Here is an 18,983-nt window from a genome sequence, read left to right on the forward strand (position 1 = left end):
CCCGCCCCTGGAGTCTCACTTCCGGCGCCTGCCGTTAAGCATCCCCGACTTCCGCATCGCAAAACGATCGCGCGCGTCGGACGCCGGCAGGCTCCTGATTACGTTGAAAAGGCTGCCTCCTGCCGGCGTTTTTCCCCTTTTCCGAGCCTTTTGGCTCTTTCTCAGTGACTCAGTTGGTCAAACTCTGGTCCATTCTCCTCCCTGCGCGTTCTTCTGTGTCGGGGGCGGCAGCGGTTGAGGGAGGGGGGAAGGGAAATCGTCGCTAAGGCGCAGACGAGGAGGGTGGAGGGCGGGGCGCGAGCGAGCAAGCTCCGGGTTGGGGTGGGGGACGAGTGAGCGTGTGGCCAGAGTTCTCGCGCAGACGCGGAGCGGAAGTGTGTGTGTGTGTGCGCGCGTGAGTGCGCGCCTCCGGAGTGGGGAGCACGAGGCGCCGGTGGGTGAAGCGTAAGGGCGCTCGAGGAGCCAGAGATTCCGGACGCATGTGGGGGCCGGAGCGGAGGTGAGAGCGAGGAGCGGGGCGGGGGAGGCCGGCCCGGGGCGAGCGACCCCCCGACCCCTGGGGCAGAGCGCCGGGCTCCCCAACTTCGCGGGGACTCCGCGGTGCTGACCCTGTTCCTCTCCCCAGGTAGGAGGAGAGCATGTCCTTTCGAGGCGGAGGCCGCGGAGGAGGCCGCGGGGGGGGTGGCGGCTACACCCGCGGGGGCTTCAGTCGGGGCGGCGGCGGCAACTACCGAGGCGGAGGCGGAGGAGGAGGAGGGCGAGGCGGGGACCGCGGCGGCGGCCGAGGAGGGCGAGGCGGGGACCGCGGCGGCTTTGGCCGGGGAGGCTTCGGACGAGGAGGGGGTGGCCGCGGAGGCTTCCAGAAGGGCGGCTACAACGAGGGACCCCCGGAAAACGTGGTCGGTAGGTCACGCCCACGTGAGTGCGTGGGTGCGTGCGCACGCGTGCTCGGGGGAGGGGGCCCACGTGCCGGGAGGTCTTGGGGGTGGCAACTGCGGGAGAGGCTTAGGGCACCCCCTTGTGTCCCCGAACTTAGGGAGTCTGAGCGGGGGGCGGCTTGACCGACTCGAACTACAGCAAAGAAGAGCAGAAAGTGCAGGACTGCCCGGCACATTGCTGGTTTGAGCTTGAGCCTGGAGAACAGGGACCTAAATCAGGGCCGGGGTCGGCTTTCAGGAAGAAGACCCGAAAACTTGATAGGTTTTTAATGTGGGGGGGGAAGAGAAGGAAGCATTCCTAGGGAAGAATAATCCTCCTCTATTGGATGTAGTCACGTCATCGAACATTATTAAGCACCTAGTGTGTGCTAGGCACAGCTGCATAATAAGAGCTATAAGGGAGAATTTGCTGTCTGTAGTTTAATGGGAGAGACCACATGCAAACCACTATGTGCAGACAACTTAGAAACAAGGAAAATCTTAAGAGAAGGCGCTTAGAGTAAGGGGGACCGGGAAAGATTTCTTACTTTAGCTGAGACTGAAGGGAGGGAGCCAGCAGGTTGAGATGAGAATGAGGGACAGACAGCTAGTGGAAATGCCCGGATGTGAGGTGGAGTGTCTTGGGTAAGGAACAGCCAAGGGGCCAATGTCACTGCATCCCAGAGTACGGTATGTTTGGGGAGGAAAAAGGTCCGGGAGACTTGAAAACTAGAAAGGGTTCAAGTTATGAAGGGCATTAAATGCCAAAAAGTGGATTTTGTATTTGATTCTGGAGATGAGAGGAAGCCACTAGATAAATGCGAGGGGGATGATGGTGACATAGACTTAGCTTTAGGAACGTGATTGCTAGCTGAATGAAGTGGGGAGAGACCAGGAGATAGTGGGGAAGTTTAGTGGGATGAGGCTAAATTTTAGAGATCCTTTAGTGTTGTTTCGGAATCTAGGCTTCATGTAGGAAGAATTGAGTTCACAGTGAGTTCCATGAGCCAATGGAATGGTAATAAAAGCTGTGTTTTTGAAAGATTGGTGGAATTGGAGGGATCACTGGCAGGAATCTTAAAGGTGACTTAAAGAATGTTGCTGTAGTCAAGCTGAAGATAAAGACCTGAAACACTATGATAGAAAAGGGAATGGAGATGAAGGGACAGTTAGTTGTTTGTGAAATTGGTAAGACCTCACTAATGGATGGATTACATTCCATTAATGGAAGAGAAAGGTTAAGTCAGATAAATTGAGCCTCCAGGAGGATGTAATGAGAATATCCAGTTTGGGGGACAGAATGAGTTCAGTTTTGAACTATATGAGTTTGAAGTGCCATCCAAATGGACATTTTGATGAGTTGGCACTTATTAGATGCTTGACTTGATAACATCGTTTTACTAAAGGTTAACATAAGAGGGTGATTATCATTAGCATGGGAGAAAGACATGACAGAACAGAGCGTAGGAAAGATGAGGGGCTTTGGAGAACACATCAAATTGGGGGAGTCGAGGTGGAAGGAAATAGAAATGAAAAGATGTGGTCATAGAAATAGAAGTATGAGGAGACTGAGTAATACAAAGTCGGAAAGCGAAATGAATATTTTTAAGGGATGGTTTGGTTGAACTAATGTTTCACATTGTAACATTTTCTTTTCTTATTACAGTGTTAGGAGAGTTCTTGCATCCCTGTGAAGATGACATTGTTTGCAAATGCATAACTCATGAAAATAAAGTGCCTTATTTCAATGCTCCAGTTTATTTAGAAAACAAAGAACAGATTGGTAAAGTAGATGAGATATTTGGACAGCTTAGAGATTTTGTATCCTTTTTTTCTCTAAACCCAGTGATACATTATTTCTCCATCCTTAGAAGCACTTGGCAATATTAACTATGTTTCAAATTCATTCTAGTCTAATATAAAATCTAACACCTTGAGGCTGGAAACAAAGTGGGAGTATTCAAGGGAGGAGGAGAGAGTTTTTTCTTTAAAACAAAGTAAGAGTTATTATTTATTGTTAGAATTTACTGACAAGAACTTACAGTAAGTGGGCTATACTTGTAAGATAGTGGGGATTGAAATATGATTGTCCTGGTGATGGAGATTTCTTACTTTAAAAAACAAGGTCTGATAATTGAGTTTTGGAATTAGTAGGTGGTGCTGGGAGTAGAATTTTACTATAGAGGATAATCTAAGAGAGTTGGAGACTGCTGTCACCTGCTTAATATACTGTCCTTTTCTATGTACCATAATTTTTTCATTTGTTGGAACAGCACAGTAGTTGTGGAGGAATAATATTTGCTTGGCTAGGTACTCCAATCTCTTATCATTCCTTAATCAAACTTAACAGTATTTTTCAGTTAAACTGTCAGAAAACATGAAAGCCTCCTCTTTTAAAAAATTACAAAAGGTAAGTTTAATTGATGATAACTCAAAATCTGGCTAAGCAGACATAGATTTTTCTTTCTATTCACCTACATTCTGTCTTGAAAAGAGTTATCTTTTCAAATTACTGCTGTGGTAGACGCATTCATGAAATAATTTCTTTTTATTAAGAGTAAAGTTTTTGGAATCATAGTATTTCAGATACATTAAAGTACTTTTTTCTGATGTATATGTAGTACAGAGTTTTTCAAAATTGGAGTACAATATTATGTTTGTTTAGAATTAGGTAATTGGTCAGTACTTTTCCTTTTATGTATAGTACAATGTTTTTGATGTTTTTGTCCAGGATTTGCTTAGAAAATACACTATCTTTCATTAATGTAAAACAGCAAAATACTATCCTTCTAAAATTACTGTTAACATAATTTTTTGAATTCTGGTAATTTTTTTAAGAGCATATGCTGAAGCTGCTTGTCTTGGAATACATTTATTACCATAACTCACAGTTAAACGCGTATTATTAATGACTTTAAAGTAAAAACTTTTCCTATGGGAAAGATTTTAAGTTTCTTGCAAGAAAACCGTGACCTAGTAAGGTTTATTGTGTTGGAATTTTTAGGTTCTATTATCCATAATTGAAGTCAGGATTTCATAACTAGTTATCCTTCAGCTCTTAACACAGTGTCTTGTATACTTTAAATATTTTTGATTTGGTTAAAGTTATGAATGGCTGGTGTGCTTGTATTTTGAGTTTCAATCTATGTGCCCCTCTTCTGGCCCTCTCTGTGAGTTGGGGAGAATTCACTCCACTTAAAGGTAGAAATTGAAACTAAAGTTTTCAAAATTATTTTTTTCAGGCATTCTCATCCTGGTGATATCTTGAAAGGGTGTTTTAGCTATCTTAGCAAATACAAATAAGGGAATGCAAAAGTAATTGTTATTAGGCAATGATTGATGTATGTGTTCTCATAGTATACTTTTTACTTATATTTTCAGTTTTACATTGACCCATATAAACTGCTGCCCCTGCAAAGATTCTTACCTCGGCCACCAGGTGAAAAAGCACCTCCAAGAGGTGGTGGTAGAGGAGGAGGAAGAGGAAGTGGTGGTAGAGGAGGAGGAAGAGGAGGTAGAGGTGGAGGAGGCAGAGGTGGTAAGTTACTTGTCATAACAGCACTTGCAGGACTGCTTGTCATTGATGGGGGATGGGAAACCTTTAGAAATGGAGGGCAAGTTGTGTATTTACAAATAGGACAAATAGGCGTAAGACCTATTGTAATATTCACCTTCTCTACTTGAATAAAAATTTAGCAAAATTCTAGAGAGGGATACTGAACTTGCAGCCTTGAGGCCACTCGTGTCCTTCTAGGTCCTTGGGTATGGCCTTTTGACTGAGTCCAAGTTTTACAGAACAAATCCTTTTATTAAGGGGATTTGTTCTGTGAAGTTTGGATTCAGTCAAAGGGCCAAACTTGAGGACCTACAGGGCCACATGGGGCCTTGAGGCCTCAGGTTCCCCACCCCTGTAATTCTAGAGTAATTGTAATGGCAGAGAAATTTCTACTTAAACTTTTGTCGTAACTGTTTTCTCAAATTCGGGGAAAAGCCTTTTTATTTTAATAACTTTTACTATTACTACTTAATAAATTCTGAATTTGAAACTGCCATTAACTGCATAAATTAATTTTCAAATGGATTAGTGTCCATATAAGTTTGGTAACTTGTTCAGTAATGATGTAATATTTTAGTCTTTTAAGGGAGAATAGTAAATGAGACTTTCCTTTTGCACACTACTGCTTTCTCCTAAAAATTTTTGTTTTGATTTGTACTGGTTTCCCCCCCCCAAAAAAAAACTGTTGTAAGGTCACATAGAGTATTAATTTCGCTTTTTTCAATGTAGCTAGCTCTCCAATCATTATTACATTAAAGATTTTTTAAATGTGTGAAATATACAACTTTCTAATTGATTTTAAGCATAGTTTTCATCCTCCCTATGTTGTCCTTCTCTCCAAATTACAACCCATTGCCATCCAGATAGTTTAAATTTCCCAGACCGGCATTCAAGGCCCTTTATTCTTTTGTCCTACCCTATTTAACCAACGCTTATGTTCCACTAATCTCTTAAGATATATATTCTCACTTTCAGCCAGAATAGTCTCTTTATGATTCTTATGTTCATGATGTGCTGAAGTCTACATTCTAGTTTAAGGATTAACTTTCACAAGAATTTAAAATTTTTTCTAGGCTACTTTGATCTTGCCACTGGTACTCTCCCCAGGCTTTATAATTTAAAACACAAACTTTGGCATAATAATTTTATTATTTTATTTATATCTGGTTGTTATGCATATGTTACCTCTCAGATGCAACTCTTCACTAAAAAAGAAATCAAAACAAATTTTTACTCGTAGTTCAAGACTTTGTCTTAAGATTTAGCTTGATAACCAGTGAAGGGGTTGTAGCATTCTTTTACCTACTAGTTGTGTTTTCCTCATAATGTGATAGTTTATGGTTATTATAGAAGAGCCTAATTTTGTGAGATATTCTTTTTTGTGTGTGTTTTTCCCCAGGTGGTTTTAGAGGTGGAAGAGGTGGTGGAGGCTTCAGAGGAGGACGAGGAGGTGGTGGCTTCAGAGGTGAGAGTTAAAAGAAATTTACACAGCATGTTCTGAATTATACATCAATATTTTTCTTGTTTTTTATTGGAAATGGATGTTTTAAATATATTTTTAAAAAGGATCTGTATCTGTATGGATATCTGTACTTTAGTATCTGTAGTAGACAAATTTAATTGTATAAATCCAGACAGTAGCTGTTGCTTGTAAGTATACCGTTTGTTGGTAACATCCAGAGATTATCTTTATGACTACCAGATACCTTAGGAAATAATAGCTGACTTTGTGTATCAATTGACTAATTACATATTAATATAAGTACTAATGCAGATTTTGACCTTGATTTTCTAATTAAATTACTAAAAATTCTAAAATTCTTAACTTTGTATTTTTCTTACTCCAGGTAGAGGACGTTAAGTGGAACTTTTGGCAAGTAAACTTCATTCACCAGTTGGCTTTTTGAATCATTCTTCAGAACTAAGGAATTATTTCTGCTGTGGATCTGAAGATTGGTTTTTTTTAAAGCAAGTACAATTCTAAGGAACTGGTCACTTTATGACAGTGTGTCAACAGTGTCACTACACCGTGCAGAACGGATGCAAAGGATGAGACAGTTTTGCTCCAAAAGAGCGGGGACTGAATCTTTTATATATTTTGTACAATGCGCAGCACTCTGTGGGTGCTTAATAAATGTTCAGTAATACTTTTGTTGTAATTCGGAGTTTTTAAATATGAAAATTTAACTTTTTTTCTTAGTTTTAAAATTGATAGCTGTTGTTATTCTGGCTTGACTTCATTTTTGAAGGTCAAATACCCACTGAATGAATTTTAAAAAGCTTTAACAGCCTAGACGTAAATATATTTGCATAAACTCAGTTCTCAACTTGTCAGTTTGAGCTATGCTAGTGCTATGGTACTATAGTGCTTATGAGCTATGTTAAATGGACTCTTTCCAAATAAATACCTATTGTATATAGGAACATCGACACTTTTTAAATGATTGTATTCTCTTCTTTATATAAAGCAATTGTGATTCTTTAACTACTTTGGTCAGTAGGTAACTTGATAAATTATAGGTGAAAAGAACTTTGCCAATTGATACTACTGTCAGAAAATTTGAGAAATAAGTGTAGAAAATTGGGTTAGTTACTTCAGTTGAGTACTGGCTGGAAATTAGACACCATAATATGTGGCTGTAATGCATTCAACTTAAAGCCTGAAATATTCAGGGTTTTTATTTGGGTACTCTGGTGATTTAATTCTAGTTGAGAATTTAGAGGTTTAAAATGTCCATGAGTTGCCCAGACCACTGTTAGTAGGTGAAGGTAAGCTTGAAGGTCTATAGAAAATTTAATTAATAGGCTCAGAGACTGATCCATCATTTATGGCAATTATGTGACTGTGTTAAGCAAATTTAAAATACAGAAATACTTGCATGGAATACTGGTTTCAGGAAAGTGTTCTTTCTCGTGGTGTAATATTTTAGAATATTTATATGCACATAATGCTCACTTAAATCAGTGGTCCCCATTGGTTTCTCATGAGTGCTTCTAATAAAACTATTCCAACTGCTCACAGGTTGGTGAGAAAGCTTATCAGTTTCACATTGTCCCACTATGCTATTTTTTTTCTCATGATAGTTTTGAAAGATGTTACTAATATTTTCTTTGCCCATCATCCTGTGGGCAAAGCATGTAATCCCTTATAACCAATTCTTGATTAATACTTCATTGTTGATTTGAGTACTACTAAGGATTTCAGTAATAATTCCATATTGATTAGTACTCTGAAGAAAAAATTATTTTTGGTCTTTTCTTGGCTAATCAAGCTGTCAGGATAAGTAAGTGTGGTTTCACTCTTTGAGGCTTTGGCAGACTGGAGCTTGTGTTTGGGTAGGAAAGGTGCTGTTGGATTTAATTATCATTTTGCTATTAGAATACAAATTTCAGCAAGGATTAAGGTCAAGTTTTTTCTCTTGGCTTATGATAGAAATATCAGACTGCACCCTAGTGGGTGATGTCAGTGCCCCAAGGGCAAACAATAGTATATTTTTTCTACAGTTGTATTTTTACAGCTTTGATTTCTGTTGCATGAATTCTTAAATCCATATTCAGATCTATTTGAGTCCTAGTAGGTAACCTATTAGAATGGTGTAGTTAAAAGCACTCAGGGATTCAGTCTTCAATATGAATATAAATCTCAGCATCATTGTCTGGCTTTGACAGTTGTTATTCCAAGTCTTATTCTAATATGTTCCTTATTTGTGAGAGGCTGTTTGGGAATTCCTTATGGAAATAAGTCATAACTTGTAGAGATGTAGTTTTTGAGTTCAGGATAAGAATGTTTTTGAGGTTCACTTTTTTAGCCTTTTAAGTTGAAAAGTAACTTCTCTTCTCTTACTTAAATTGTTCCCATGGCTCCCCTTCTATCTATCTAGAGTAGACCTTCAGGGAATTACTACATCACTGGTGGTGATAAAACAAGTGGGTATCCTGGCTATGAATACTGTGTAAAGTGGGATTCCTGATTTTTCTTATAAATCATGAAGCTTGTATGTTATGTCTATAATAGACATTTTTAATGGCCCAGCTAGGCTTTATTCATATTTCTATATTACTGGTGGCAGAAACTTGCAAAAACACTATGTGTTGTGTGCATGTGTGTGCTTGTGTGCTCTCCACATTCAATCTATATACCTCTAGGGACAACAGAGTGCATAGTTGGAGAGGCTTTTTCCTCTTTTTTTTTTAATGTGTGCAAGATTACATTCTTTTAAATCTAAGTAAATTTACTGACAAGTTTGAGCTTTTCTGGCAAACTTTATAGCCTACATTTTAAAATTTGATTAAATGCAGTCTGCTTTAGGAAGAAATGTGAACTGCAGTATATTTTTCTGATAAAGTTTTGGTTGAAGAGAAATGTATTAGCTAACATTTATGAAGCACTTTATGGTTTACAAAGTGCTTTCCCCACAACCCCAGAGTATAAACAAGTGTTATTCCCTTTTTGCAGGTGAGGAAAAAGAGGTGAAGTGTCTTGTTCATGGTAGCATAACTAGTTTTTAAGACAACTGAGCTTGGGTGAGTTCTGTTTTGACTTAAATGTGCTTATCCAAATTTCTTGTTCAGGACTTGATTTCCCTATTTGATGAAAGTTGTATAATAGAGCAAGTGCTCTCTCCAGGAAATTAGCCAATTTGCTTTCTAGTAAAGGTTTTAAATGTGTTTTTAAAAAGTATCGTCCTAAGGTTTACAGAAATGCTCGATTTCCTATAACAGTAGTTTGAGGATATCTCTTTGGGAAAAAGTGAAAAATTAAAGTTCAGCAAAACATTGCCTACTATGTTTAAGACATAAAAGTGGACTATATCTTTATTTTATTTTATTTCTTTGCTTTTTTTTTCTGATGAGGTGGTCAGGGTTAAGTGACTTGCCCAAGGTCATAAAGCTAGTACGTGTCAAGCGTCCGTGGTCGGATTTGAACTCAGGTCCTCCTGACTCCAAGACCGGAGCTCTATCTACTGTGCCACCTAACTGCCCCTTACGTCTTTATTCTTTTCAGAATGATTTGGTCACATCAGGAGACTGCTGGATGTGGAAGGTGCATAGATTTGGCAATTGGGAAACTTCAGCTCTGGGCCTGGCTGTGTCAAATTCAGTTAAACAAGTTTAATTCTGCTTTTCATAGGAATTTGTATGGGAAAGAATTTACAGAAGATTTAGTCCTGGCCCTAATGGAACTAATACTCTAATAAGTAGTGAATTAATCACTTAACATCTTTGGTTTGGAAAATCTGAGTGTCCTCTTTTGTAAAACGCGGGGGCGAGATTAGATAAAGAAGGGGCAGTGTGGTGAGATGGAAAGGATACTGGTAGTCTAAGTCAGGAGATGCTAGGTTCAGAATTCTGCCTCTAAAACTTAATAGCTGACTAATTGTGGCCAAGTGCCTTTGCTTCTTTGAGTTTCCTCATCAGTAAAATAGAAATAATACCTGTAGTACCTGTGTCTTAGTTGTAGTGTATGTAAGGAGCTTTGTAAACCTTGAAGCGTTATGTAAATGTCGGTGATCATGGTCTCTGATTTGATCAGTAAAATGAGAAGTCTAGGCGAGGTGATCTCTAAGATTCTCAGTGCTAAAATCATTCTGATTTATAAAATTGAGATGGTGATATATAAATGGATGCATATGGCCCTCTAGTGGTTGTATGACATTCCTGCAGTAGAAACCTTGCCATTATTACTGTTCTTAGAATGTTAGTTATTTTCACTGAGAATATGTGGTCTTGGTCAGAAGTAAAAGATTTATAGAGAAATTTTGGAAGAAATAGAATTCTTAAACCATTTGTCACTCCTGTTTTACATTGTGAATGGCTTCGTTAAGTTGTATGTAATTGCCCCATTTTTTAAGGCATAGAAATATAATCTGTATATCCTGTACTCCATCAGATCAATAACTAAATCCAGGCATTCTTTTATGTAAGCTATACTTATTATTAAAGAATAATTATTAAATGACCATGTGTGGATAATGCTGTATGGAGTTAATGAAACGACAACAGGTGAACAATGTTTTACTGTTATTTCAACAGAGGCAGTGACTGAGAATTTGATTCAGTGTCCCAGTTTTAGAAGTCACTTCACGATGACCAAAGCTAGTTGCTGTGCTGACTTTTCTGAAAGTGTGGCTCTCTGACCTCTAATCCTCCTGGGGCTTTGGGAACAGCACTTTTCAGGACAACATGGAATGCCGGCTGCCTAGGGCTGAGTTTTAGCTTGTTTGGTACTAATGGAAACCTTGGGACCACAGTATTAGGATCAGTTCTTACATTATAAAAGTCTTCTTTGAGCAACCCTGGTGGAAAGCCGTCAGGTTTGATCCTTAAGGTCTGAGGAGCTCCCAAGAATGGGATGGTTCAGTGGAGTAGCCCTTAATCTCCTGGGAGAAATCTGTCTTCAAATGTCTATCCACATGGGGCAGAACATTCCCATGAAGGAAGATGTTATTCACATCCAAAGGCCATTTCCACTGCTGCGCTATCACTCAGGTGTACCTCACGTTAGTCTGGTTACCCTGTCAGGAAACCCTGCTAGAAAATTACTTTGTTTCTAGAGGGGTTTCAGTTGTGTTTATTGTTTTTTGATTATGACAAAAAAAATCCACCACCTTACAAGCTCTTCAACAAACTTTTTTCTTATCTGTATGTCAGTCATTCACAATATTCTAATGAAAAAAGTATTGAAACTTTGAGCTGTGGTCACTGCGATGACCAACCATGATTCCTGAGGACAGGTGATGAAATGTAGTACCCAGTTTCTGACAGGAAAGCCATGAGCTCAAGATTCAGTTCAGAATGGTAGGTTTTCAGCATATCTGACAAGGTCTTTTTCTTTTGGTTGGGGGGAAGAACTAGCAATGGAGTTAGCAAAATGAAAAAAGAATAAGGAGAGTTAGTTGCATGTTGAATTTAATGTGAACTTGAAAGGAATAGCAAATGATATTTAATGCATAAGTTCAGTTTCAAGTTCATTTTTTGTCTATTCTTTGTGTATGGAAGGACTGTTCAGTCACCCTCTCTGATAGTTAACATCAAGTGAAGTATAAATAAAACCAGGAAGATAATACACTTAGCGGTACGATGGAGGTGATCTAATGCAGAGTACATGTCAAGGTAGTATTCTCTGAATAGTGAAGTCCTCCAGATATTCTTTTTGGTGGATGACATATTAATTTCAGCAAGACCCAAGACTTTGCAGAGCCTTCTGAAAGAGATATGTAATCACTCAAAAGAATTTAGCCTGTCCATTCACATAGGAGATACCAAATGGATTTCAATCAGTCTTCTCTCTAATACCCCGTTTTTCCTTCTCCCTTTTCCCTCCTGTTTCCCTGTTGAATAGTATTTACTTCTGTGACCATCTCTGTGTGTGTGAGTATGCTTCCCTTCTTCGACCAGCTCAGATGAGGGTGAGATTCAAGTGTCAAGTAATCCCCTTCACCCCTTCCTGCTTTATATTGACTTATACTTGTGTACCTCAATTATGTGAGAATTTCCCCTAATCTTGCTTTCCTTTTTCTTCCATAGTGATTCCCCTTCCCTTCTCTTTCCATGACTATACTTTGGAAAATGTTATAAATGATAATTTAAATATCTTCAACAATTTAAATTGTGTTACTTTTAAAGAGGTGAAAAAATATCTCTTCATGATGAATAAATTATATGTAACAAGTTTGAAGAGGATGTCTATTGGTGCTTCTGAAGCTATTACAAGCAAAGACAAGTAGATATGGTTTAAGTACCACAAATATGGAAAAATGTAAAAAGCCCAAATCTAGAAAATTATGATCTAAAGTTTTATTTGTGAGATTCATAAGTGCTATTATTGATGAGTTAACACACATAAAGCACTTTGTAAACCTTAGTTTCTGTTATTGTTCAGTCATGTACGTGACCTCATTTGGGGTTTTCATGTTTGCCATTTCCTTTTCCAGCTCATTTCACGGATGAGGAAACTGAGGCAAATGAGGTTAAGTGACTTGCCCAGGATCACACAGCTCATAAGTGTCTGAAGCTAGATCTATTCTGCTTTTTGATCTGGGGCAGCTAGGTGGCGCAGTGGATAGCGTGCTGGACCTGGAGTTAGGAAGACATCTTCTGAGTTCAAATCTTTCCTCCCTCTCCTGCATTCCACCTACCTGTCTCCCACCCCCACATGTACCTAGTGACAGAACTGTTTTCTCCGTGCAGTCTTACACACACACACATGTACACACATTCCAGAACTGTTTTCTAGGTTCAATACAGTTAGAGAACATTCTCAACTAGCAACCCATATTCACAAGATCTAGAAGAATCTTTTCTCAGTCTGTTGGGGTAGGGCCTGGCCCCAATACTTAATAATCTCTTTAGACTTAAGGCTGATGCCCAAGCATCTTGGCTAAAATTCTTAGTGTTGGTTGCTCTTTGTTCTGCTAACAAGCTTATCTCTTGTTCTGGGGACTTAACCCGTTTGCAATTGAGCCCAATTAAATCCAGTGGGGGATGCCTCCAGTGAAAGGGCTTCTCTTTTCGTTCTTTCAGTGGAACTGATTTGTCCTGAAAGTATTTGCCTGAAACCATTTCATAGCTTCTGAAGGCTTGTCTGGGAAGTTGCTCCTCAGTTTCTATTCTACAAAATGTTTCAGAATGATTCATTGGAACCTGGAAAGGAAGGTCACTCAGTCTTTTCACCAGCAGAGCACAATATTGTGGCTGCGTATTTGATCACAGCAGGTACTTATTTTTTTCTGTTTGAACAGTTGTTATGTTTTAAAATAGGGGAAGGAAAAGAAAAATGGGAGGATTTTCAGTTATCTCAGGTCAACACGCCTCACATACACTTGGTTTTTGATCATAGTGTGGCATGGGAGAGAAATGAGTAAAAGTCCTTAATTTGCAATTTTAAGTCAAAAGTCTAGCAATGGGGATACAAAGATAAGTAGACTAAGTAGAGAAGAGTTATAATTTCTTTTTTTGAAATATATATGGTGGTTGGGGTTGGGTTGGTTTTCATGAACTTTTCTTATTTTAACCAGACTTCTGATTTCACTGATATGGGGAATTCCTAGTAAGAAACTTCTACCAGTGAAGTTTGACACCTCTGCACCTGACAATAGGGAGTTGCCCAATGATATGAAATGAAAATACAGTGTCTTGAAAAAGAAGAAAGTACTTTAGATTTCCTGGTGGGAAATCTATGAAAATAAAGCATCCTTTCTTAGCATTGATGATGCGTTCAGGAAATCTAGGTCCTACCTAAAAATAGCACTTTTCCCAGAATCATTCCTATTTCTTTAACTCCAGCACAGCTTTTTTTTGGTCAAATGTAATGATTTTTATGCTAAAATGCAGCTAAAAAGACAGTGGAAATATTCAAGCAGATTTTTTTATGGAACAGTTATATTTATAAATCATATTTGCAGCTTTGTGCTGCTGTATCACATTTCTGAAAAAACCTTGTGTTATTTTGGACTTGTTAGTCTCATAAGTATCCTTTAGTTCAGCTGAACTCATTGGATTTTGAGCCTTGATGTTGATTTATGTAATTTTTTGGGGAAGGAGACTAAGTAGAGAAGAGTTATAATTTCTTTTTTTGAAATGCTCATTTTTGAAACCTCATGTTCTTTTAAAATAATATGTAGGTAAAGTCTCATTAATACTAGGAATTGTATCTTCTAACTAGATTGTATGGCCTGGTGAATGGGGCCATAGAAGTGATGTTTCTGGTTACAAGAATAGTAGTTTTCATATAGATAAATATTAATTTCATTATCATATTCTATTATATTGCTATACTACAATTTATTTAAATAATTCTCAAATATTGACCATCTAAATTGTTAATAGTTTTTCATAATTGCAAATAAAGTCATCTTTTTGGACAGGTAACTTCTCATCCTCCCCTCCCCTCTTCATTTTGGCAATACGATTAGGAAATGATAACAACTTAGAGCTTCTTGGGTCAAACTGTGATTATTTTTGTAGTTCTTTTAATGCACTGCCAAGTATTTTTAGAAAAAGATTCTACCAATTAAAAATTCTACCAGCAATGTATGAGTGTACCCATTGTCCATAATGGAATTTTGTTACTTTTAATTATATTTGCCAGTTTGATGGGGGTCAGGTCATACCTCAAAGTTGTTAGGATGTACAACATTTTGTCCTTGAAGCTGAACAGTTTTTAAGTGATTTATGCTTCTGCTTTTATTTATTAATCCTTTGGCTGGATTCATTGGACACAGAGCGATATCCTTAAGTAGTATTATTAGTTCCTCATAAGGGAGAGAGGGAGAGAGTGTGGAGGATGAGGGAAAGAATAAGCGTTTATTAATATAGTGTCTGTTATGTACAAGGTACTAGGCTATATGCTTTTTGATAATGATTATGATGATAGCTAAAATATAGTGCTTATTTATAGCAAGCCAAGCATCATGCTAAGGGCCTTATAAGTTATCTCTTTTTGTCCTCACGACAACCCTGGAAAGTAGGTGCTATTATTATCCCCATTTTACAGATGAGAAAACTGAGGTTAAATGGCACAGCTAGTAAATGTTTAAGGCCAAATTTGAACTCAGATCTTCCTGACTGCAGGCCTGGTGCTCCATCCACTCTGTCACCAGCTGCTTTTAAATGTCAGTTGCCTTATAAATATTGTATGTTAAATTTTTATGTTATATTTACAGAGCAAAATTTAGCTAATTGTTTTAATTAACCGCTTTTTGTTATACAGAAATATTTTTTTCACCAAATCTCCAATAATTTCTCTAGCTAGATCGCTAGTTGGCGCCCTACCGCACAAAGTGCTGGACATGGAGTCTGGAACACCAGAGTTCAAATCCATTCTCCTACATTCATTATCTGTGTAATCCTAGCCACTCACCCAACCTCTGCTTGCTTGTTTCCTCAACTGTAAAATGGGGGTAATAATAGCTTCTACCTCCCAGGGTGGTCATAAGGATCAAATGAAATAGTATTTGTACGGTGCTTAACAATGCCTGGCACAGGTGCTTAGATGATTGATAAACCCTTCCTCCTTTCCCTCCCTCCCTCTTTCTTCCTTTTTCTCTTTCTCCTTTCTTTTCTTCTTACGTACCTTCCTTCCCTCCCTGGTTCCCATAAAGTTTATTTATCATCCGATTCAGTTCACGAAACCTACTATGGACAAAGCACTGTGCTAGCAATGGGGATACAAAGATAAACAAATTAACCAATCCCTAACCTCGAGGAATTTAAGTTTATTAGAGCACCATTAAACTTAGGTAGTTAGGTGGTATAGTGGGTGCTTGTCTTGGGGTCTGGAAGACCTGAATACGTCAGATATTTATTTGCAGCATGACTGTGGGGCCAGTCATTTAACTTTTATTTTCTTTATCTGTTAAATGAGAGAGGTAGACATAATGATATCTATGGCCCCTTCCAATTCTGAATTTATGGTTTGATGAAAAGATAAATATAACATTTCTTTTTGTTCCTTTTTTCCTTCTTGATGACTCACAAATTGTTCTACCTTGTCGATATTTCCATTGGGATGTTCTCACCAGCACCTTAAATTCAACATGTCCCAAACTCAGCTCATTATCTTCCCCTCAAATCAGCTTTGTCATTTAACTTTTCTGTTTCTGTTAATGGCACCACTATTCTTCTAGTCACTCAAGCTTATATCCTTGGGACCACCTTTGACTCTTTCCTCTCTCTCCCCCACATCAAATCTGTTGCTAAGTTCTACTTTCACAGTATCTTCAGCATATGGACTTATTCTCCATTTCAATTCTCTCTAATTCAGTACTCTCCATTGCAAACATCCAAGTTTATTAGGACTTGAATATACTAGATTTGATAATCAAGTGCTAATCATCAGATCATATTATATAGGGATAATAATTACATTCTTGAGAGTTGATGATATTGCCAAGAGATAAGAGTATAGTGAGATAAGAGAAGAGAACCCAGGACAGAGCCTTGGAGAACGTTCACAATTAGGGAGGAAACACTTATATAAGCACCCCTGATTCATGTCTTCCTCTTAGCACACTTTCTTACATCTCACAAGATTTCACCTTGACCTTTCTTTTGGTTTTCATACTGTGCCCAGACAGTATTTTCAGACAGTCACAGTCCCTATAGTTCTTGAATCCACATACACGGAGAATTTCTGTCTTATGTCTCCGGGCATCCATCTCAAGTACCCTATGAGTCCTTGGGTAAAGGGTATGACATATAGGTTATGATACAGCAAGCAAGACTGGAGAGTAGTGGTCAGAGTAACAGGAAAGGTAGGAGGACCTGGAGAAAACAATTTAAGGAAAAAAGGTAGAGGAGAGTACATGCAGGAAGGGAGTGGTCAGTGGTATCAAAAGCTGCAGATAGGTCAATATGGAAGAGGACTGAGAAACAGCCATTTAGAGATCATTGGTAACCTTGGAGACAGCAGCTTGTTTAGTGGTTAGGTTAGTAACCAGATTTCTAAGGGGTTAAGAAGTGAGTGGGAGTTAAGAAAGTAGAAACAACAAATATAAGACATAGGTAATGTGAAGCAGTTTGGTTATGAAAAGGAGGTATGATTTAGAATGGTAGTTTAAGGGAATGGTAGGGTCATGAATCCATTCTTTCTTTTGTTTGTTCATAGAATGGATGAAATCTGGACTTGTTTGTAGGTATTGAGGAAGGAGACAGTAGATAAAGAGATTGAAGATGAGAGAGTGGAGGGGTGATCCAAGGGGCAAGTTACCAGAGGAGATAGATAAAGGGATGGGATCCGGGGTAACATATAAAGGAGTTGGCCTTGGCAAGGATGATTTCTTCTTCTAAGATGGAGACAAAGAAGAGGAGAATGGAGAATGATGTAGAGTGATTTTGAAATACAGAAGGAGGGATCTCGGGGCCAGTGGCTTCTTTTCTCAGTCAAGCGTGACAAGGTCTTTAGACAGGGAAAGGAAAGGGGTTGTATAGCAGAACAGAAAAGTTTTGAAATACTGACTATGGAAGAGTGTGAAAAAGAACCAGTAAGAGAAAAATAAAAGGACTGCCTTGAAGGGATGAGGGTCTATTTGAGATTTAAAAACATACATTTGAAGCTGTGTCACAGGGTCAACAATAGCTGAATCCTTGACATCACCTTTTGATTCCTTCTCTGTTTTCTTTTGTATACCTGTGCCAGAGCCCTTGCAATCAGCAGCCTGAAGTCATCAATGGGACATCAATTATCTTTCTAATTATTTAAGTCTTCCTTTGTTTTTGCCTTTGTTTTATAATTGACTTCTCAAAAGTCATATGGGTTCAAGTAAGCTAATCATCTGATATTTAATATTTGTTTTATTTAATATTTTAAATTTATATTTAGTTTTACTTATATATATAATATATAATTATAGCATCAATTTAATTATATTAATATTTAACAGTAATATTTAAATTATTAAATGTAAATTAAATTAAATATTAAATAAAATTTAATCTTTTGGTTATTATGCAGACTTGACATTTTAATATTTTATTGGTTTTAATTACTTATTAATGTTCTCTCTGTTTTCATTTTACTTTATTTTTATATGTGTTTACTCTCAGTAAGAGGGTAAACACCTGGAGGATTCCTGGTGGCCACACTCTCTAGTTCCAAGTTTTTTTTGGGTCCTCACCTATTCAAACTGGCATCTCACGAACCTCAATCTGATGCTTCTTTTCCATTTATGTTGCATGCCCTATTTTCTTGACTGTTTAGTTCACTTTGCATCAGTTCATGTAAGTCTTTCCATTCTTTTCTCTGTTCATCATATTTTATTTATTTATTTTTAGTTTTCAACATTTACTTTTATAAGATTTTGAGTTCTAAAATTTCCCCCTCCTTCCCCTCCCTATTTATCATATTTAAATGACAATTTTGAGTGTGTTCTGAGATCTTTAAAGAAAAATGGTCATATGGGTTGCAGATTGGTGGGACTGGTTGCTAAGGCATTCTAAGGTAACTTCTCTCACAAAGTGAGAGACGCCTTTCTCGATTTTTCTGAAGAAGAGAAGGGAATTGAGTTAGAATATCTGACACAGGTGAGACCTAGTTAATGAAAACAGGAACTGTGGCTAAGGACCAGGGCAACAGTGGATAGCCTCAGACACTTACTACCTGTGTGACCCTGGGCAAGTCACTTAACCCAGTTTGCCTCAGTTTCCTCATCTGTAAAATGAGCCGGAGAAGGAAATGACAAATCACTCTAGTATCTTTGCCAAGAAAACCTCAAATGGGGTCACAAAGACTCAACAACAGCTAAGGAACCAAGACCCAGAGGAGTTGGTCACAATGGGAGTCTGGATGCTGGCTCTATCATCGTTAAGGGTATTCTGGGGTTTGCAGACTTTTAAGTGCAACTACTTCCCCCGCTTGCTAGTGCTTCCTCCAATCCACTGTCTTTGTATCAGTGAAGCTCCTGGTCAGGATGTCGACAAAATGGTACTACAATGATCATTTCTGGCTGCTTTGATGTTCATATCAATCTTGCTTTTAGATGTGTCCAAATTATACTGAGTGCCTTGTTTTC

At 38.4% G+C, this 18,983-nt stretch overlaps 1 protein-coding gene across 1 annotated transcript; it reads left to right on the forward strand.

Moving 5' to 3' along the window:
- Positions 1–307: 307 nt before the first annotated feature.
- Positions 308–10,433, forward strand: GAR1 (GAR1 ribonucleoprotein). The gene is made up of 7 exons (XM_021001349.2): positions 308–499; positions 626–903; positions 2,584–2,738; positions 3,268–3,327; positions 4,299–4,455; positions 5,873–5,938; positions 6,321–10,433. Exons 2-7 carry the CDS (start codon positions 639–641, stop codon positions 6,332–6,334), a joined length of 717 nt encoding a protein of 238 aa, XP_020857008.1. The 5' UTR covers positions 308–499; positions 626–638; the 3' UTR covers positions 6,335–10,433.
- Positions 10,434–18,983: the final 8,550 nt, after the last annotated feature.

Source organism: Phascolarctos cinereus, unplaced genomic scaffold (genome assembly GCF_003287225.1).
Source record: "Phascolarctos cinereus isolate Bilbo 61053 unplaced genomic scaffold, phaCin_HiC Scaffold_9;HRSCAF=440, whole genome shotgun sequence".
Taxonomy (NCBI): domain Eukaryota; kingdom Metazoa; phylum Chordata; class Mammalia; order Diprotodontia; family Phascolarctidae; genus Phascolarctos; species Phascolarctos cinereus.